Raw genomic sequence first — 22,037 nt, 5'->3', positions numbered from 1 at the left:
GCCGCTTCGCCGTCCCCCCGCACCCCGCCCTGCGCCCGGGCCTTCCGGCACAGCCCGCGCCGCCGCGCCGCCCGGGGGCCCCTCCTGCCTTCACGGCGGCCGGCTGTCCCAAAACCGGGTGTCCCGGGGACTTTTCCCTAGCGCTTGTGGTGGGGTGGACGCCACTCCGGTTGGGGCGGGCTGTCGCTTCCCCCAGAGCCGCGGCCCTGTGGCGACAGAGGGACTCCGCCCAAGAAAGGCAGGAGGCCCGAATGCACTTCTGCCTTCAGTGCCTTCCAGCAGCGGCGGCGCGGAGCTGGCGTTTCCTGCTAGTAACTCGGCTGAAGGCCACTGGGCAAGACACTCAGCCTCTTTGCACCACTTTTCTCACATATTAAAATCAATGACAAGGAAAACGGGACGTTCTAACCGACTGTTAGAATGTGTGGGATCACCTGGTGCAGCGCCTACGGCAGCTCCTTTTCCTCGTTCATGTAGGTCGGTGAGATGCCCCGCCTTCTCCTTAAGCCTGACCCTCAACACTCCCTTGGCCTTTGGTTTCTCCCTTCTCAGCGTCCTGTGTTTTCTTCTTCCTCCAGGGAATGGTGCTGACACATCAAGTCCTTCCACTGTTTGGCTCCCCCCAAAAGGGGTTGACTTTTACAATGGGGATTTATTAACTCACAATTTACAGTTCTTAGGCCATGAAAATGTCCAACTCAAGGTATCGATAGGGTGATACCTGGACTCTGAAATCAGGCCCCTGGCACCTGGGACACCTGTAGCACACGGGGAGGCCCGTGGCCTGCTGGTCCTCTCTTAGCCTCACGGGGGCTTTTCTTTTCTAAGCTCCATCAGCCTTTTCTGTCCTTTACCTTCTCATAAAGGGCCCCAGTAAAATAATTTAGACCCACTTTGAATGGAATGGGTTGCATCTCTAACCAAATTGCCTACCCATAGTAGGATTCCACCCACAGGAATGGATTAAAATAACATGGCCTTTTCTGGGGTATATACAGCTGCAAACTAGCCCAGACCTCAAACCAAATCTGTTCCCAGAACCAGCTCCTTATATTCGCCTGCCTGACTTCAGAGAAAAGCACCAGAAATACCCCTGCCCAGTAATGAGAATTAATACAAAGAACTTCTGGTTACCTTGTAGGCGGAATTACCTCTTCCCGTGAACAAACCTCCCTGCTACCCTAATAAACATTAGAACACCTTGTGAATTATGGAACTCGGTGGAAATATGCTTCACTGGTGCTGTTACCTCCATCATCCATAGGTGGGGACTCCAAAACCACTCAACTCAAGCCCTTTAAACCGTACTACAAGAATTCATAAATTATTTATTAAAGTAGATATAAAATCCTAAAGCTATCACTATCAAATTTTCTGGAACCAATGTTCTGTATCATGAAGCCTGCTACTTTAAGACATTCTCTATCATCTATGGATACTGAGAAAGACAGGTGCAGTATGTAGCACAAATGTGAGGAAAACAAGTTTTTCCTCTGCCTTGGGCAAGAAGGAACTAGTCAATTTGTAAAGGATGGATGAGTCAGAGTGTGGCCTTAAACACCTGAGACTCACTGAAAGTGGCTCAACAAACATTTCTTGAATGCCAGGCCCTGTGTTAAGTGCATAACCAGATTCCTTTAATCCTATCATTGTCCCTGTTTTTACAGATGAGGAAACTGAGGCTCGGAGGAGGTAAATGGCTTGCCTAAAGACATAAGGACACACAACAAGGGAGTAGAACTGGGATTCCGACCCAGGCCAAAGCCTCATGCTTATGCTTTCATCCAGGAGCAGGATGTGGTGAGTGGGCTTGGGTTCACAGGTGTGCTGCTATTCGGACTCGCCCGCAGAAGCTGGGTTGCGGAGACCACCCAGTCACCTTGGGGCTGGGGGTACACTGCCCTGGTCATAGTCTCTGGGCACTGGGTGAGGAATGATTCATTCGGCCTTCCTTTGAGGCCTGTCTTTCCACAAATGAGTCTTGCTGCCCCGTCTGTTAATAGGAATGCTGTGCTTCCATCAATCATTTTTCTTTTTCTTTTCTTTTTTGCATGGGCAGGCACCTGGAACCAAACCCGGGTCTCTGGCATGACAGGTGAGAATTCTGCCACTGAGCCACCGTCACACTGCCCTCCATCAAGCATTTGTAGAAGCGCTTATATGCCCCCTCTAGCAGACGTAATGCATCAAACATGGCTCAGAAAATCTGGACCCTGCTATGCCTTAGACAGGCAGCCAAAAAGGCTCCTTTCGTGTACTGAGAACTTGCCACCAACGGGACAGCTGGACCTGTTTTTCATCTCGTGGCCTGGGTTGAGAGAGCCAGTTTTATCTCCCCGTCAATGTAGGTCTCATGCTTTAGAGGTAAGAAAAGAGGGCTCACTCAGCCTGCTCATGTAACCGTGGGTCATTGCTCACCTGTTATGCCACTCTCTGGTACTCAGGCTTTAGTTTTTGCCAAATTCCTGCAACTAATCCAGGAGGTTTAGGAATCCACGGAACTAGTAAGCAAAACACGGTTTCTAACCCTGCAAAATGAAAATTGCCCTTGTCTCATGAGTAATCTTGCACATACTTCATCTATGTAAACACTGGGTTGATTTGCACAAACGGTATAGAGAGCAATCTATTTTCCCTTTTGTTCCCTGGCAGAAAGAAACATTTGGGGAAAAAAATTAGGCAAAAATAATGCATAAGACAACATGAAGCAATTCTGGGCAACCAAGAGATAGACATATTTTCAACTCCTGGCCAAGCCAGCAGCTGCAAGAAGTTGATAAGGATGCAGTAAATGGGACTGAGGAGCAGAGGAAAACATACACTTAAGCCTTGGCTTGGACTTTAAAACGAAGAAAAAGAAAAAAGCACCTCCATCTGCTTTTTACCCTCTATCTTGTTCCTTTTGCCTGTTCTGTGAATTTTAAGGAATTATAAATGGGTTCTGACTAATCATGTATCATTGCTGTGACCTTCATCATTCTGCCTGTCTCCTCTATTTACAGGCGTGGTGAACTCCTCCAAAACATCCCAGCATCTTCGTGTTGTGGAGCTGTGCAGGGAACAGAGACTGGTGTACTGTGCAGTCTCACTGAGCAGTATACTACGCACAGCTTCTGCTCTCACTTCAGTCCTGAAAAATGCTTGCTGAGTATTTCTCAGTCATGGCAATACTGCATAGTTTGAGAAAGACGGTGTGGTCTTGCTAGCCAAAAAGAATGTCCCATGTTTCTGCTCTCCTTCCCCACTAGCTCCCCTGTCCCTAGCATCAAAACAAAACAACACATCAAAAGACTGGTAGTCACAAATGCTACATTTTGAGCCTGCCCATCTAGCCAGCAGGTATGTTACGCATTGCCCAACTCCAAAGGAAGGACAGCCTTCACGGTCAGGATCAAAGTGTGCATTTATGACACATTTTCAGCAGATCTGCATTTTCAGCAGATGGCAGTGAAGTGTTTTGAGTAGGAGGTGTTTTTGTTAATTTGCACAAAGGAACTCACTTAGGCTGGGGGAGGGGCGGGGCTGGGGAGTGATAAGAAAGAGGTCACAATTCTATGAACCTTGGGCCTAGCAGGCCAATGCCAAAGGCAGAACCCTGGAAGTTGTGCACCAGGGCACAGTGCCCAAGAGCAAAGTGGTGGGTTAAGTGAGGGGGGAAGTAGGACAGCCAATTCCAGTCACTGCAAACAGCCGTATTTTCAACATAATTTACTACAGGTCTCTGAAGTGTATATAAAACATTTTAGTGCAACATCTTACAAAGTTTTCCTTTAAAAAAACAAAAACAAAATCCAAAACAAATCAACAGTTCTCTACATCATGCATGGGTAATTTTTTTTAGCCCATCTCTTTTTTTCTTCCACAATTAACACAGAGAAACCATTGTTTGAAAAGAACATGAAAACTTGTTACAGAAACACCCTGGTGAAAGAGGGTGTGATCATATCCATATCCTGGAATGGGCTTAGCACAGTGTGATTTTTGTTTTTTTTGTTTGTTTGTTTGTTTTTAATAAATGCAACATTATAGACGTAGATCAGTCAGGAGTGTATTCAGCGTTTTCCTCTCCTTGACGCAGAAGACTCGAGTTCTGCGAGGCGGTGTGCAATGAGGCGTCGCTGCCACTAGAGGGCACCATTCCCATTCATCCGGACTCCACATTTCCATTGAAATGGCCAAAGAAGGTCCTGGGGTTTTTCACACAAAGCTGGCTGTTGATGGCATCCCCAGCCCAGTAGAAAATATCCAGAAAAACAAAACAATTATTAAAATACTGGCTTCGGTTTCTTTTTTCCTTTCAAATATCCTGCAACTGTTTGACATATTTAATTACGGGCAACTACTCTTCTACAACTGTGAACTACTACGAATTCAGAACTTAGCCACACATTCCAGTCCCATGCAGTCACGGGGCCTCTTTCCACGCAGACGGAGGAAAAGGTACCCTCCTCACTGACTTGGTCTACACAGCAGGAGCCAGCTTTCTCTCACTGGAAGCCCACAGCCCTGAAATGAAAGAAATGGGGCCAAAGACTGCCTTCTCTCCTCAACACTAAGCCTATTCTCTACATCTAAAGTATTGCTGAAACTTAATAAATGACCAAGAGTATTTGTATTTGGGAGAAAAAAATAGGCAGGTCTATTTAAGCCTGTCAGGGAGGGCTGGATAATCACTTGACTTGCCCTCAGCTGTGGCTCAGCAAACCCCATGAGTACGCTGCCCACTCGGACACTTGCAGACCCCTAAGAGAGCAGGGCCCACATGCCCCGGGAATTCCACGGCCTCCCTTGGAGTCTGTTCAGTTTCAGGCCAAAGTTTCTCTGGAATCTCTCGTTAGATGTGATGTTCAAAGAGCGGGGACGGCAGTGTTGGCCAGCATAACATAGGAAGACGAGGGGCACAGAGGCACCCTCATGGGGTGAGCAAAAGGAAATATTTGCAACTGATGATGATCCAAGGTACCCAAGCGTATTGCCCAACACTAATGTAACAGGGGTGGCACCAGCCATCGCTGGGTTTAGGGTGCGCTAAAGTAAAAAGCCATGATAGCAGTGAGCCACCAAATAACCAAAAGCACACCCAAGAACCAAGGAAGGGAAGAGCTGGGATCACCTTTTGCTGTGATTAGGCAAGCTAAAAGGTTTAAAGAGAGGCTGCATTTAGACCTCCCCTTGTCTGATATTCTTAGGGCAGAGAGTGAGATGTAGGGAGAGATAAATGGTGAATAAGATAGATGTCAATCTCTTTGACTAAAATCTTACTGGAAAGAGAAAGAAAAACCTAGTCTTCACACTTCCAGGGAGTTTTTTATTCTTCCCCACTCTTCACTGTTAGGCCCTGGAAAGCCCCTCACACCCTGCACCACCCCAGTCTTCACAAACTTAGCTGCTGGCTGCCCCAGTGCCCTCCTCCGGGTGTAGACAGAGGTTGCTTTGGTCCCATGTGCTCAGTTCACTTCCGAGCTCACCAGATCCTCTCCCTTACGGGTCTGGCAAAGCCCACTAAGGCAGAAGCCCACCTGCACCCAGTTCCCAGTTAGGGATTGTCCTTGCAGAACAAATCAAGCCAACAACACCCGGCCTTTTTCCTCTCCTTCTGTAATCACTGGCTTTGATCAATCTGAAAGCCAGTAGTTGTTGAAAGCAGCTGGGAAAAGCAGCATGCACACATAGGCTTGGAAAATTTGTGCTGTTTGGAGCTTTTGACCTGTTCTCTAAGCAAGTTTTCTTATTTTTTGGCAAGGTTGGGATGAAGCCTTTTCCTGCCTCCCTGCAGACTGGCCGGGCACCATCTACTCCTAATGAGGCTATGCAGGATTTCTTTTCTACGTACACAGTTCTTTGAATCAAAATTCAATGCTTTCATCTTAATTACAAAGTGGTTCTAACAACTCCAGCTGAGGGAAACAATGAACTACAAATCGGGTCTACGCTACGCACAATTTTCAAGTCTCGTTAAGAAAGTAAAAAAATGTTCGGGTGTATTTTGATCCGTGGGTGGCAATATTCAAGTGTGCAAAAACAGAAAGGCGCGAAAGAGATGCCTTGTTGCTTAGAAGGTTCATCCTTCCTTTCGCAGTCATTGTACGTAGGAGAAATTAGTTCACGACATTATGAAATCCAAAAAGGTTAAACCAAAGGGATTTAAAAAGAGAACATTACAAAGAATAAGAACCCCTGAAACATCTGAGGATACGATATAAATCAGTGAGTAGATGTGGCACCTGGAGCCACTCACAACATTACCAAAAACAAAAACAAGAAACCTATAATGGCAGGATCACGACATCCGTGTGCGAAGAGCTAACCAACCAACAGAGAGATAGCACAGGCCCATCTGCTGGGTGCCGGCTCACGGCAGTCTGTCTCCATGACTCACGGGGAACTTGTGAGACTTCTCAAGTCTGGCAGCTTGCAGCAAGGGCACTCCAGAGTTTGGGTGCGGTCACTGGGCACTCCAGAGTTTGGGTGCGGTCACTGGGCACTGCAGAGTCTGGGTGCGATCACTGGGCACTCCAGAGTTTGGGTGCGGTCACTGGGCACTGCAGAGTTTGGGTGCGGTCACTGGGCACTGCAGAGTCTGGGTGCGGTCACTGGGCAGTCACAGAGGAAGAGGCAGCGAGGACGAGCCCCAGCTGCCCCACGGCCAACACCCACGGGTCCATCGCCCTTAGTCTATGACTCCTGGGTGGATACTGAGCACCGGGGGCTCCAGGCACGTCGGGGAGTAATTGAGGTGCGGCTCTTTGATCCACAGCAGGGGCACCCCGTTCTTCCCATCAGAGTTCCTGCCGGAGCTCCGGCTCTTGAAGCGCACCAGGAGGACGGTGATGACGAGGATCCCGAAGACGGGAAACGGGTAGAAGAAGACGAAGTAGAAGAGCGCATCGTTGGAGCAGATGAGGGACTGCAGGGTGGCGCCTGGACCGTGAGAGACAAGACAATTAGGGCGTCGTTGGAGCAGATGAGGGACTGCAGGGTGGCGCCTGGATCGCGAGAGACAAGACAATTAGGGCTCAGGCACCGGGCTGTGACATCTGTCCCTGATGACCTCACCAGACCCAAGGGCGCGCCCCCATCGCCATGCATCTTCCTCCCACCCCAAATGGGGGCGGGGGGCGATGACACTTCTATTCTTAGTCCCACAACAATGGCTCTTCCAATTCAGGCACAATTGTGAGTTCAAACAAAGCAATGCCCGCATTTTCCATTGTGAGACATGATTACGGCAAGGAAAGCCACGTCCTGAAATGTAATTGAGGGATGGCGAATGGGACTGCATCTGTGAGGGAAAAGGAACTAACCGCACTTCAGTCTGAGCCTCCTGCATGGTTATATTTTATGCATTGTTTGCACTCAGTCCTGCAACAAAGGTCCTTCTCTGGAAATACAACGTACACTCTCCCTTCCAGCTTCTCCCAGCAGTCTTACTACGAATGGGGCTTACTTGATTAATTTTATCAATTAAAATGCCATTACTAGCCATTTATACGTGTCCACAGTTTGTCTATGGCAGCCCAGCGCATAGTATTAGTTATACCTGGATGTGGGAGAGAAAGAGACCAGATGCCCAGAGGCCTAGGCTGAGGACTATTCTATGGCTTACTGGGACTTTGGGGTGCCCAGCCTCTGGGAATCTACATTTTTCTGTAAAACAGCATTGCTGGATGATCTCTATTCTCTATGAAGTTTAATAAATATGAACATTTGCAATGGGCAGATAAAATGTGGCATAAATACCTTCCCTTTTACTTCTGGGCAGCAGGCTGTTCAGTAGATGATCTCTGTATGATTTAGTTTCCTTCTGCTTTCCCTCAAACTGTATAGCTGTTGCTTATTAGAATTAAGAAAACATCATACACTCACTGATGAGATTTCTGAAGTATACGGAATTGCCAAAAGTCAGCCATTTTGACCTACCAAAACTCAATTCCGTATGGTTCTATCAAATACACTGTAAGCAGGAAGGACCAAGGAAGAGAAACGCTGGCAAAACTCAGATCAAGATTATTTAGGTAAATATGCTTAGGTAAAATGCTTTGACCTAGAAGAAGCTAAAAATTCTAGCAAAGGTTTTATTTTTGCTAAGCTAATTAGGCTGGTTCTACCATGATAAGCAGCATTCCAGTCTGACATTCTACGTTCTGACAAAAGGCCAACCAAAAGAGTGCCTTGTCAGAATGAATACATTAGGCCCCCAATTATCTCCACTAACCTCTAGTCATGGTCATAAAGACCCTCAGAGGGGAAACTCTGAGTTGCAGACCAATCTGTAGGAAAGGCTGGTGGCAGGTGGGCTGCACCTAACCTCTTTCCCACTCTCTTGTAAGATTATTGTCTCTCTAAGCTGACCTTTCCAACCCACCAGCAAAATCCACCTAACCCCCGAGTCAACTTCCAAAATACAACCTGAGGCAAAATGATCCTCGAGGCCAAGAGGAAGGAAGCGTGGGGTACTCCAGCTTCATTTTTACTTCCTCCTATGAATCTGAAACACTCTTCTACAGAGTAACAAAATAACATCTAACGATATGCTTATATAATGAAATCTCCCTAAAACAGAATCTGGGGGAGCATCAAATCTATCATAAAGATGAAACGGTACATCATCATTTTAATTGCTGGGACATCATCCTGCCACAGCTCAAATCCGCCCCATAAATGTGCACGATGGTTGGGAAAACCTGCTTATTCACCCAGAGTCAAGCTCTGAACTGCTCCTCCGGGCCCAGCTGCAATCAGCAGCGACACACCCTCCCTCTGTGAATTGGAAAAACGTACTTGTGTCCAGAACATGGACGCTGATGGGCGCCGACTCCTCCTCGGCCAGCCGGTACCACTCCTTCTGCGGGCTGGGCAGCCACTCCTCCACGCGGCACGAGTAGTTGCCGGTGTCGTGGGGCCTGGCCTCCAGCACGGTGAGCCGGTACAGCAGCGGAGACAGCCTCTGGAAGCGGAGCCTGCCCTCCCAGGGCCGCCCCTCGGGGCCGAAGACGGCGTCCGGGCCCACCCTGAGCAGGGCCACCCGCTCGGTCGGGGCCCCTTCTCCCCCCTCCTCCTCCTCCTCGTCCTCGTCCTCGTCCTCGTCCTCCTCGTCCTCCTCCTGTTCCCTCGTTTCTTCTCCTTCCTGACCACGCCTGCCCCTTTTCCCTCCGGCTTTAGCCCTCAGGGAATACCAGGCCACAGCAAAGCGGGAGTCCTGGCTGGAGCGAGAGGCGATGCTGCAGTCCAGCTGGAACGCAGCCCTCTCCGACACCGTGGCATTGGGCACGACCGTGTCCACCTGCAGGGCAGCATCTGGGGAGGACAAGGGGCACATGAGCGCGAGGAGGCGGCTTTCATTTCTTTGCACAAAACAATCTAAACACCCGCTGCCAAATTCAGTCTAGTAACATCCGTTCGATAAAATACGATACGCTGCTGAAATGAATGAGGCGACGCTGGGTGCAGGGATATGGAAGGGGATTCAAGAGACATCGCCATGTGTGCTCTAGGCAGAAAAGGACTGCGTATTTTATTTGCGCGCGCATAACTATTTACATGTGTATAAAACATCTGTAGAAGAATATACAAGAGGCTCGTAACGTGGCTGGTTATAAGGATCTGGGGAAGGAAGCACACTTATTTTCACTCGCTGTAACCCCTTTCTTAGCCTTTGAATTTTAGACTGTGGGCACATAAACTGCTGCCTGAGTCACAGCGAATCCCAAGGAGATGAATGCTCATTCCAGAAGTCAAAAGACAAAGAACGAACCCGAAAGAGCCCCTTACGTTGAGTGTGAATGGCATCTCAGGTGAGGGTATGGCATGGGTCTCACCAGACCAAGGTGGGACACAAGGCATAACCCCTGAGAGGCATCCCACGCTGAGTCGCTGCTCACAGACCGACCAGACAGGTCCCAATAGTCTGTGTTCTTTCTTTTCTCTCCTTTCTTTTCCTTTTCGTTCCCCGTTTTTCTCCTTTTCCTCTTCCTTCTCCTCTTACCCTTACACCCCACTTCACCCCACCCGTCCCCTCTTCCATCTCTTTTCCTTCCCTCTCTCCTCCCTTTTTTCTTTATTTTAGGTTCTCCACAAATAATTCACTCTCAAGCTCCTCAAAGGCCGTACCTTGGCTCGGTTTCTGAAATGTTCATAAAAGATGCCAATGGGACATCGACAAAAGGAGAGACACCAAGTCAGATTCTACCAAGACAAAAACCAAGCATCACCTGGGTTTTCAACAAGTTGGCTTAATATGCCACTCACAGGTGAACACGAAGCTGAGAGCCCCGCTGTCCTCGGGGGGCTCTGCCACGGCCCTGCACACCCACTGCCGCCCACTTGGAGCCTCAGAGCCCACCACCAGCACCTGGGCTCCAGGGACCAGCTGCAGGGGGTGGCAGGGGGTGGGCATGGAGCTCAGCCCAGCACGCACAGGAGAGGCGTGCGCTCGGGACAGAACACAGAGGGACGGACAACATTCAGTCAGTTCCCTGGTGACTCAAACTCCCTCTCCTCATCAGCTTATCCTCCCAGAAAGCATTTTGGGTGATGCATCACCCCTCCAGGCCATTAGAAACTACACAGACTGGCAGGAGGCACGAGCCACGGTACTTCCTTCCCTAGCACAGCGTCCCAAAGCTCCTCGCAACTGGCTGATGTGTCAAAGGAGGTGGCTCTGGGTGGTATGATGTGATCAACCCGTTACGACAAGGTGTCAGTAGGTCAGGGACCTCATCATACGTTCCATTCCTCCAGAAGGTTCCCTCCCCTGTCTACTCCCCCTTCACTTTCTTCTCTTCTAACCACCTACAGTTTTCTCTGGACACTTCGAGGGTCTTGGCTGCGTGAATGAGTCAATCCACATTGTCTGAATGACATTAATTTCCACATTCCTACAACCCTCCTCCCTGCTCACAGGCCTCCTCTATCAATCTGGGTCTCCCAGACGGCCCCCCATCTTCCTGATGAGCTGTTAACAGGTGATCCACGTGAGGTCCATCTCTGGCCCGTTCACGATGCTACAGCCCCACGGCTGTCACCTTGGCCAACTCCCGGGCTGTGTATAACCAGTGTGGTTTTCTCTCTTCCCCAGCTGCCTGACAAAACACAACTACTAATCTACTCAGCTATACTTTTCGTGCATTTGATCCTGTAGAAAATTCACAGACGGTAATTTTTACATGCCATAACTTTTAGAGTTATAATATTTCAGCTCCTGTATATGTTCAACATCTATCTCAGAAAAGACCTTTGAAGTACACCCAATGAATGTTATGCAACCAGTAAAAGTGGTGGTTTATAAAGCGGTTCTAATGACATGGAAAAATGCCCAAAAGAGAATGGTGAGTGGAGAAAAGAGTCACATTAAATAATCAGATTCTGACTGCTGAATGAGCGAACAAGCAAAAGAGAGGCAGACAGATGCCAAATATGAAGACATGAGGAAAAGACCAAAGAATATATACCATCTATCAAATTATTAATAGTGGATATTTTAGTGGTGAGATTATAGATAACTTTTCATTTCAAAACTATACTTTTCTGCTTTACAACTGCAGGAAGGTAGGAAGAAGGAAGGAAGGAAAATTTATTCTTTCTGCCATATTCTATACTACTGTGTTTTATTATGTTGATTACTATGAAGAAATAAAAGGGCCTCACCAATATTAATTATGCAATTAAAATCACACACCTGAATACTCAACAAATGTTTAAATAAATCAATTTTAGGAGAATCAGTATGTTCCAAAGGCAAACAGATGTGTTCATTAGCATACTTTAGGACCTGAACTATTCTTATGTCTCTTCCTTATAATTTTTCCTTTATTTCCAGTGTTAAATTCCTTGGGTAAAGCAGTGACATGACAGACATTTACGCAATGATGTTCAATAAGCAGCACTATTCACAATTGCCAAAAGATGGAAACAATCCAAATGCCCATCAACGACGAGTGGATAAACAAAATGTGGTATATACATATGATGGGACATTATGCAGCAGCAAGATGAAATGAGATTCCAAAGCATATGACAATGTGGATGAACCTTGAGGACATAATGCTGAGTGAAATAAGTCAGACCCAAGAGGACAGATACTTTATATTATGAATCTAGGAAAGGTAATCTCAGAGGCTACACTGTAGAATATAGCAGACTTAGAGGTACATAGAAGCTACAGATGAGGGAAAAGCTTCCCAATGAGGTTGGACCTAAGTGTAAAGGAACAGACAGAAGTGAGGGTAACTAATTAGCAGGGTTATAAGTAACATTGCCACACTGAAGGTGAATATGACTGAAAGGGAATGTTTAGTGCCATGTATCCTGCTGATCAAATCTATAATTATAAACAAGTTCTTGTATGATCTATTTCAAAGGTTTGATATTAGAGTCAGCAGTAGAGAGGTATAGCGTAAAAACTAATATTGCATGCTATGGCCAGTAGTTAACAGGAAGTCATCAACACAACCACACCATTACCAGGGCAATTAATTGGTGGTGCTGGGGGGGGGGCAAGTAATAAGGGGTAGTTTTGATTTGATATTTGGAGAGGCTGTGTTTGTTGGTTCTTTGTCTCTACAGACCAATGAAAACTGTCTAAAATTGAGAGTGCTGTTGATTGCATACCAAGTAAAGATTCTGTAAAACATGGTTTGTTCATTTTGGACATTATCCATGATGCCTATTAGATGGAGGCAGCCAAAAGGTATAATGACCGGGAAGCAGAATGGCAAACTGTGATACATTTCTATGATGGAATATGGTGTAGCTCCAAAAAGGAAGGATGTCGAGAGGCATGCAATGAACTGAATAAACCTTGGAGACGAAGCGCTGTGCAAAATGAGCCAAAAACAAAAGCACAAATATGCTAAGGTCTCTTTCAGAAAACAATTATAAGAAAATAGGAGCCTAGATTGTAAACCTTTATAGCACTTAATCTAAAGTTGCAAGTGTATTTCTAGATTCTGAGACACCGAGCTGTAAGTGTATCCGCAGGCATTTCCCTGGAACTTTCAGCAACAATGTGACATGTAAGACCCAGAAATGGAGTGCTGCAGCCCTGAAAGAGGGCATAGCTGTATATAATAACAGTTAAAATGACTGAAAAAGAGATCAGGCCTCAATTAGAGATAGAAATGAAGCCAACCTGGCTAGGATTAAGATAAAGCAGTATACAGGGTAACAGATGCTAATGCATGTACTCTAGACCCTTACCTAAGGCAGAGAGGTTTATGACATCTAGAACCTAAGTTTTCTGTAACACGCAATCCAAATCAACCTGACTGGATCACTCATTTAAACAATCCAAACTCCTGGAGTGCAGAAAGGGAACGAGACCTCATAATTCTGTATAGCTTCATGCAATACCCAGATACATCTCAGACTATGGTGCAGTAGAGGGCAGGCCCTGGGGGCTCAGTGGCAGGGTTCTCATCTGCCATGCCAGAGACCCGGATTTGAGTCCCGGTGCCTGCCTGTGCAAAAAAAAAAGAATTATTAGTAGAGTCCCTTGAGGGTTTGAAGAAAAAAAAAAGGAACTATTAAACTTCCCCATCTGGGAAACCCCACAAACCCTCTCAACCACTGGGGGCTACCAGTAGAGTAGACCAACCCCTGGATTTTTGAGGCTTGCCCTTATGAAACTTATTTCTGCAGTGGAGAAGCTAAGACTACTTATAATGAGGCATAAATGTTGCTTCTGGGAACCCTCTTATGTCGCTTAGATGTGGTCTCTCTCTCTCAAGCCCAATTCTTGTAAGGAAAATCATTATCCTCCCCGCTACTTTGGGCTACATGACACCCAAGGGTGAAAGTCTCCCTGACAACGTGGGGTGTGAATCCCGGGGATGAGTCTGGCCCTGGCACCATGGGATTGACAATGCCTCCCTGACCAAAAGGGGGGAAAGAAGTGTAACAAATAAGGTATCAGTGGCCAAGAGCAATCAAACAGATCAAGAGGCTATTCTGGAGGCTACTCTTATGCAAGCTTCAGTTAGATAGTGCTGATTGCCATGCTTTGCTAAATCCCAACCAGCATCACCCCTGTTAACTCTTAAGAACACCTAGGGCTCACACTGAGACTCTTTAAAAGTTCCATGCACTGTTTGCTTTCCTGGAACCTACAATTTCCAAAGGGTTCCTAGGCCAGATAAATCCTGAAACCCAGAGGGAGCAGCACCTCCAAGATTATCAGTTACATTCCCCTACCCTTTAGTGCCAACACCACTTCTCAACATGAAAAAGTCAGAATGAACATTGCCTAAAGATCCCTACAGACTGGGAGAAGGATGAAAGGAGAAGGAAGAGTTAGAGAAAATAGGATTTAACAATGAGTAACACCACTGAATCACTATATTGACATTTCTTCTAGCTTCCAGTGTTTTGGAGCAGCTAGAAGGAAAAATCTGAACTAGCGGAACGGTAATCCATAACAAACTCTGAAATCTGTTCTGTAACTACTTGTTGAAGTGCACTTTGACAATTATTCTTTTTTCTATCTTTTCTTTGTATATATGTTATATTTCACAATAGAAAAGGTCAAAAAAATTCCTTGGGTAAAATAAAGTCAAAACGTGACTTGTACCGACAATGGATGTCAGAAGAAAGTAAACACATATTTTGTGATTCAATAATTAAATTTAAACTACAAACAGGTTACATATTATTTGCATGAAGTGGGAAAATCTTCCAAAGTAACAGAATTAAAAACAATATGCAGAACAACTTAGAGAATGTAATTAATGCAACTGAATCATAAAGTGGCTAAGATGAGAAATGTTATGTTGCTATATATATACATGCTATCACAAATAAAATGTTTAAATGGAGAGAGGGAGGTGGGGGTGTCGGTTGAGGCCAGTTGAACCGAGACAGGTTTATGGGCCACATCGGAAGCATCCAGTGCGGCAGGGAGGAAGCCTGCTTGACCATGCCCACCTGCTCCTACTAGCCGTGTGGCGATACCTCGTTAGCAGAAGAGTACAGCAGCACCTACCATTCAAAGTTGTTGCAAGGACAGAGCATTAAGCACCTAACTGTAGCTAGGATGTAGCTGGTACTCAATAAATGTCCATCACTGCCTTAGTGTGGCTATTTGCAAAATGGGTGGAATTCGGGGTAAAAGGGATAGAGTTGCCAGACCTTCACAATTGTACCTCAGGGGGGAAAAAGGAGGCTCTGGGGGAGTATTTGCTGGAGTTTATGTTCAGCTTGCGGGAAATATGAGTAATGTGAACTAGAGGTAACTTCCCTCCAGTTTAGGCAACACACGGGCGAGCAAGATAACACCCTTTTCCTGCAGCAAAGGCTGTACTAATTTCACCCACGAGTGTTCCAGCACATGTGGGGCTGACCTCTAGTGCTTTGCCAACGAAAACAGCTGCTCTGTTCAAACAGGAGGACATTAAGAAAAATTCTTACAGCCCAAAGGCCACAAATATGAGCATCAAGATGCTCAGAAGAAATAAGAGTTCACACTGATGTAGGTCGCAAATTCATTTCCGTTCTGTGTCCTTAAGGAGAGATGGTGACTTTTGCTCTGACATGGGCAAATTAAGAGGTGATGCTATGAAAGGACACAGGAATCCTGCACATTCAAGTTCTTAATTTTATGTTTAAAAAAGTGTCAACAATCATACCTAGGAGGAATTAGACACATTAGGTACTTTAGAAACAGCAATAAAGACCAAAAAAAGCAAAACGCCATTTAGAATAGTTGCTAGTGTCAATAAAATTAGGAAGTGAAAGAATGAAGGTTTCAGAGCCTTCATTTTTCTCCATTTAAAGCATGTGAATCATTTTTTCCCTTTGAAAGTTCACATCAACACAGCTCAATGAATTTTTAAAACACATGGGTGTTTCGAGATATTCGTTAACATCCTACTGCTCATCCAAATATAAAATGCATTTTTTTAAAAGAAAATAGTCTGCGCTCTGGAATAATTCGTTACTGCCAGCTCTCATTCTAGTGAAGAAACAGAATCCCTCCAGGCCAAAGCCAGCCGTGCAGCCTCCTACTCGCCAGGAGAAGAGCTGAGACAACCGTCAAGACGAACGTACAGTGCAGATGCTCACCTGCCCCGACCCAGCCTCGCAGCTACCAGGCAAGGCACACAGCCTGGGGACCGCGGCGCTCACCTGGCCTCACCACGGTCACCGCCGTCTGCCCAGAAGTGTCCTCGGCACGCTTGGACCAGACGCCGCTGGGGCTGGGCAGCCACTCCTCCACGCGGCAGCTGTACGCGCCGCTGTCCTGCACGGCCACGTTCTGAATGAAGAGCCGGTACACGCCGGCCGACGGGCTCTCCAGGTGCAGCCGCCCCTTCAGGTTGTTCCTGGCCGCCTGCTCTCCGTAGCCGAAGGTGGCTTCCCGGCTGAGGCGGGCAAGCGTGTCGCGCTCGGGGTGGTTGGGCTTCCACACGAACCACTCCACGGCCAGCTGCGAGGCCGCGCTCGTGCGGTTCAGCACCACGCACTCCAGCTGTGCCTGCCGCGTCTCCAGCACCGACAGGTTCCCCTGGGCGTGGCTGAGCTTCAGGCGGCTGTCTGCAACAGAGAGCCAGACGTCAGCCACAGGAAGGCGGCGGGCACACTCGGCCCCTCGCCCAGCGCCGCTGCACGGGTGGGGGGTGGGGGCTGTGGGTGAGCGGGGCCTTGCCAACACAGACACAGCGAGCTGGTCATTCCTCGGACGCGGCACCCGCACCCTGAGTCCCTAGACTGCGTGCGCACAGGTGCCTCGGTTCCGTGGGTCAGACGGTACCGGAACAGCTGCCCCCATCTCTTCAGATGCTCACAGGACAAGCAGGAGCTGTATCTATCACTGAGGGTCCAAATGACGATGGAAAATTAAAATTGAAATTAAAATGAAGCATAGGGTTGACTGCAGGGGGTGGCCATGGGGGCGGGGGTGACAGTAGCATGAATGGGACATAGTGACGACTATTCTAGAAAGGGTCAACTTTCAAAAGTGACCAGAACGTGCTGGGCTTGGAGCCACAAAAGGACTGTAAAGGAGACCTAGCTTAACGTGCTCAGAAGTTGGCCCTATGAACCACATTCTTATTTTCCTTACAAAAAAAAAAAAAAAGCCTTGGGTTCTCTCTCAAGGTGGGAAGAGAACTGATAAGTTAAAGAAAAGACTGATCTTGATGGAGAGAACTGGGTGGTTTGAAAACTCAAGCAGCCTGATGCACTTCTGGCTGAAAAATGTCACTAGTGCTGGCATGTCCATGATTTCAGACACTTCACAAATTTAGACCCTCAGGAGGTTACCTGGACCAGAAGGATGTAAGAGCTATGGAACAGTACACGCACAGGAGCACCTCTGAAAGCAGCCCTTCCTGAGTGGTGTCTGAGAAGGAAGGCAGTGTATTTCAGTACCATCTCACTGTTTTAAAATGCAGGTGGTCACTTTCATGGTTAAAAGGTCAAAACTTTAAAAATTACAGAAAAGATATTTAGAAGTACCAGCATCCAAATACATACATACATACATATATACGAAGTTAACTCTGGTTATCTCTAGGTTGAAAGATGGCTGTTTTCTTCTTTGTGTTTTTGTGTGTCTTCTAACAGTTCTGAAAAAATTTGCTTTCTCATTAGCAAAAAAAAATAAAGTGAAAGAACTAAAAGCAGGAAAGAAAACCCAAAAAAGAAAATATACAAACCCAAAACCTCAGCTGAAAAAGGGACATGTATTGTTTTCATCAGGGTCCTGTGAATTTTCTGAATGTAGTGTTAATATTCAGCATAAACAGAGATTTCCCTAAACGTCTGGAGAAGGATTTGGTCCTTTTGCACTGTTCCACTAGGCTTAATGTAAGGCTGTAGCCTCGGGTGGGGAAATCCCTTGATAAATTTAGGATCCAAAAGACTCTATCAGTTTTGGTGCAAATGAGGCAGGGAAAGGATGCGTGATGACTAAAGAGGAAATGGGGAAAGGGGCTCGTTTTCATACAACAGAAAAAAATAATCAGAACTGAAAACAGAAAGGAAGAATAGAACAAAAAAGAACTCTGTGGGCCTAATGACCAGCTTCGGTTTTCAGAACCCCCAGGGACTGGCCCGGCATCAGGATATAGGTCGCTGGAAATGCCAACAGGAATCACTTTAGATCAGAGCTTCCCGTTAACATGTCAGCAGAGGGCTAGCATGAAATGGCACTGTGAGACCAATGAAAATTGGTCAGCTATAGAATTGGGCAGCTATAGAAACCTATCATCCCCGAAAAAAGAGGGGCGCAATCCCATTGCATCCAGCATGGGCCAGGCAACAGCTGCAGTGCCGTGCCTGGTTCCATTTGCTTACTGAAGAGGTATTTATTGGGGCCTCCTGGGAGAACAGAGCAGTGACAAAGACGAATTCCCTGCATGTGCTCACAGAGCTTCAATTCCAGCGGAAGAGAACAACAGTGCAAAGTAAATGCACAAGTAAGCACCCAGAATGCCAGGGGTGCTAGGTGTGAGGAAGGGCTGGGGAAAGGCAGTCGGTGTTTTGGGTTGTGTTAGCTAAGGTGGCCGAGGAACACTTCTCTGAGGAAGACCGAGATAAGAGAGTCTCTACGGTCAGCATGTTCTAGCTGGGAGATCTGCAAGTGCAGATGCCCTGGGGAGTTCAAGGAGAGTAACCGCTTGTCTTCACTCAGCCGGTATTTATTAAGAATGCCATCCCGGTGATTGAAGATGTAAAGACACAGCTGGGTCCTCAGAGTGCTCACAGAGCAATGGAGAAGGAAAGTAAAGAAACTACCACAAAACAATGCGTTTGTGAGGCCTCCGGTGATCCAGGGAAGTCGGACAGACAGATTGAGCACTGTCTAGGGGACGTGGTATGTGGAGGATCATCTGGTGTGAATGGAGGATGGGGTACTGGGCAGGTGACAACAGGACGGGTGAAGCAGCAGGAGAGGTGCAGCCCAGGTGGAGAGGGCAGCAAAAGGCATGGGATGGGGCTCGGGGCGGGCGTCAGCACCTCCACGGGCATCAGGAAGGGTACGGGGGTGGGGCTCGGGGCGGGTGTCAGCACCTCCACGGGCATCGGGAAGGCATGGGGTGGGGCTCGAGGCGCACGTCAGTACCTCCCCGGGCATCGGGAAAGGCACGGGATGGGGCTCGAGACGGACGTCAGCACCTCCACGGGCATCGGGAAGGCATGGGGTGGAGCTCGGGGCAGGCGTCAGCACCTCCACGGGCATTGGGAAAGGCACGGGATGGGGCTAGAGACGGACGTCAGCACCTCCCCGGGCATCGGGAAAGGCACGGGATGGGGCTCGGGGCGGGCGTCAGCACCTCCACGGGCATCAGGAACGGCACAGGATGGGGCTCGGGGCGGGAGTCAGCACCTCCACGGGCATCAGGAAGGCATGGGCTGGGGCTTGGAGTGGGCGTCAGCGGCTGCCCAAAGTGGAACCGGGGCCTCCCTGAGAATGCTGCACCAGAGGGTCGGCGGCATCCGTCCGGGAGCAGAATCAGGGCAGCGCCCACAGGATCAGAGAGGGCCCACGTGGTGATTCCATGTGGGAGATGGACTGTCTGAACCGGAGATGGGAGGAGAAGAAGAAGGGGGAAGCCAGCACAGGAAGCCAGAAAATGCCTTCCAGGCAATAATTCTGAGTGTGGAGCCCGCCTGAGGATCCAGGACGTACAGTGCAAAGCCAGAAAGAGATTCAAGTTGCAACCGCAGCTGCCCTCTGCAGCCTCCTCCTCGGAGAACGTACTGAACTTGAAGCAAAGTCCAGGATGCTTTTATGAGTGTGCCCCCGGTCAAGTGGAAGGACCTGCAGTCCACCAGGTGACAGTGTCTGGACCTGCGCCCATGGGCAGTGTGAGCCCTGCGGGCAGCCTCATCCCATGAGACTGATCACACGTGGCCCCGCCTGCCCCTAGTCGGTGTCCTGTATGGATCCCACCAGCCCCAGCCAGCTGCACCTGCCAGTCCTTACCTGGCTGCCTGACAGTGACTTCCGTGCGTCCGGACACCTCCTCGGCCAGCTTGTACCAGGCGTAGTTGGGGCTCAGCAACCACTCCTCCACATGGCAGTAGTAGCTGCCACTGTCACTGACCTCGGCCCTCTGGACAGTGAGGCTGAACAGGCCCCCGGACACGTGCCTCTCAAACTGGAGCCTTCCTCTCAGGCCCTCCTCCTCGGCGTAGGTGCCGTACTCAAAGGCGGAGTTGTGGGTGGTTTTGAGGATGAGCTTGCCGTCAGCATCCGAGGGCTTGTGGACATACCAGAGGACGGCGAAGTGGGAGTTCTGGCTGGTCTGGGACTTGACTGAGCAGTTCAACTGAATGGGCTTATTTTCCACCAGTGTCAGGGTCCTCTTTGATTTGCTCACCTGCAGCTTTGTCACTGCCAAGGAAAGAGGCAGCGCTCAGTAGAACCACCATGTGCCCCTGGAAACGCAGCCCTCCCCCAGCCTGTTTTCGTCCGTCACAATCCCTAGAGGACTCAGCATTGATGGGCTTCCTCCAGAACCTGCCTTGGTGTGGGGAAGGCAGCACCGAACCGATGCGATAACCCCAAAACACGCCTCCGTCTGTCTCCTCCTGGTCCCACACCTGACTCGGGCCTCACCACCTCTCCCCGGTCTCCTGCCTGCAACCCTTGGTGCCCTGCAGCCTCCAGGGTGATGCAGCTAAAACACAAATCTGGGCATAAGATTTCCCTGCTTATAAAGCTTTAATGGTTCCCAAGTATCTAGAGGATATAAAGGAAAAAATTCCTTTTCCTAGTACAGAGTCCTCATCCCGCTGGGTTAGATGCGCCCCCCAGACCTTCATCGTCTGCTCACGAAGCTGCCTGCCCTCACCGCTCCTCTCCCTTCGGCCCTAGCCTGTGAACTCAATGAGAGGAGAGACAAAGACGCTTCCTGGCAATCAGCAAGTATTTACTGAGTGCCTACTCTGTGCCCCACACAAAGTGGAAGACTGGGGGTGCTTAAGGTTAAGACAGAATCCCAGAATCCCAGCCCTGACAGGAGCTTAATTCCCAGGAAACGCAGGCATCGTCACCCCCAGAGCTAGCACAAGGCCTGGGCTCCAGAAAGCACTCCATGGACATCTGCTGAAATAGGTGAGTGAAGGAGAGGCGCTGAAGAAATGTGGTAGCAGGTAGGAGAGGATGCTGGGTGGAGTTCCTGTGGGGATGTGGAAGGGTGGAGAGGCTGAGAAGACGGTGAGAAATAAGAACAGAATCAACTCTAGTCTCTCCTTCCCTTTGCCATCCTGCTCCAAAACCAGAAGGAAGAGCAGACTCCGGAGTGCACCCTACCTGCTAAGTGATGATTATGTCCACCTCTAAGATGGCCAGAAGCCAAGCTCTAATGAAATCTATCTTACGAAGGTAATTTGAGATCTCACCCACTCCATCATTACTTTACTTGGCTCTGCTTTCCTCTGTTCTCCCTCTGCCCTCCCCTACTGAAAAAGAAGAGAAAAGAAACAATTCCAAGTTCCTCTTAGGGAGCTGATAGTAAAACCGGTATCCCATCCCCACCTCTCTCTTCAAACTTCGCATTTCAGGCACAGGGTCCAAATCACGCTTCAGCAGAGAAAGAAACACAGGGCAAGGAATGGACTGCAGGCTGGGAGAGTCACTTGGGCACGTGCCAACTGGCCTGGGGCCTAGAGGGGGGCGGGCAGGACAGGCTGGCCCTGGCGAGTCTCCTTTGCCCCTGCGCGTCCATCTCCTGTCTTGAATGCCACAGTGTGGCCTCAGGCCTGAGAACTGCATCCAGGCGCTGGGCTGAGCTCCTCTACGCGCCCTGGCTGGCGGGCTCACCCGGAGCTGCGGGTAGAAGGGCAGTGTCAAGGACTGAGTCCCATGCAACAAGACAACCGAAACTTCTGGAAAGCCGCTTGGTCTTTCCAGATCACTTGGTCTCCCTGGTGATGCACAGACACGTTTCCAAGGGCTGAGAGGATTTAGCAAACCAAGTTGTGGTAGGAGCCCGACACTCAATGTCACTACTGCCAGAGCAGCTCTGAGGACACGTCTCCCGGGGGCAAATCAGGCAACAGCGAAGTCACACCTACAGACCTTCTCAAACCAC

General features: G+C 48.6%; 1 protein-coding gene and 1 long non-coding RNA gene across 8 annotated transcripts in view; one reads left to right on the top strand and one right to left on the bottom strand.

Annotated features, from left to right (window-relative positions):
* The first annotated feature begins 44 nt into the window (after positions 1 to 44).
* On the top strand, positions 45 to 2,978 carry LOC143649801 (uncharacterized). Of its 2 annotated transcripts, XR_013159191.1 has the most exons (4): positions 45 to 477; positions 1,668 to 1,800; positions 2,060 to 2,095; positions 2,653 to 2,978. It is a non-coding gene; the product is annotated as an uncharacterized LOC143649801 (long non-coding RNA). The 2 variants fall into 2 exon arrangements; XR_013159190.1 differs by having other exon boundaries at positions 2,060 to 2,978.
* A 715-nt stretch (positions 2,979 to 3,693) lies between these two features.
* IGSF3 (immunoglobulin superfamily member 3) overlaps positions 3,694 to 22,037 on the bottom strand; it is a 113,253-nt gene continuing 94,909 nt past the window's right edge. For 4 of the 6 annotated variants that reach the window (XM_077119771.1, XM_077119774.1, XM_077119776.1 and 1 more), the window contains 4 exons: positions 19,925 to 20,335; positions 16,120 to 16,527; positions 8,782 to 9,297; positions 3,694 to 6,986 (listed from right to left, as the gene is read on the bottom strand). In XM_077119771.1, the coding sequence (XP_076975886.1) occupies positions 6,676 to 6,986; positions 8,782 to 9,297; positions 16,120 to 16,527; positions 19,925 to 20,335 (1,646 nt within the window). In that variant the 3' untranslated portion in view covers positions 3,694 to 6,675. The remainder of the gene's footprint in view (positions 6,987 to 8,781; positions 9,298 to 16,119; positions 16,528 to 19,924; positions 20,336 to 22,037) is intronic. The other 2 variants (XM_077119775.1, XM_077119777.1) reach the window with 1 other exon arrangement.

This window comes from Tamandua tetradactyla, chromosome 11 (assembly GCF_023851605.1).
Source record: "Tamandua tetradactyla isolate mTamTet1 chromosome 11, mTamTet1.pri, whole genome shotgun sequence".
Classification (NCBI taxonomy): domain Eukaryota; kingdom Metazoa; phylum Chordata; class Mammalia; order Pilosa; family Myrmecophagidae; genus Tamandua; species Tamandua tetradactyla.
Note: the sequence above shows the minus strand (reverse complement) of the source record. Positions and strands in the feature narration are given on the sequence as shown.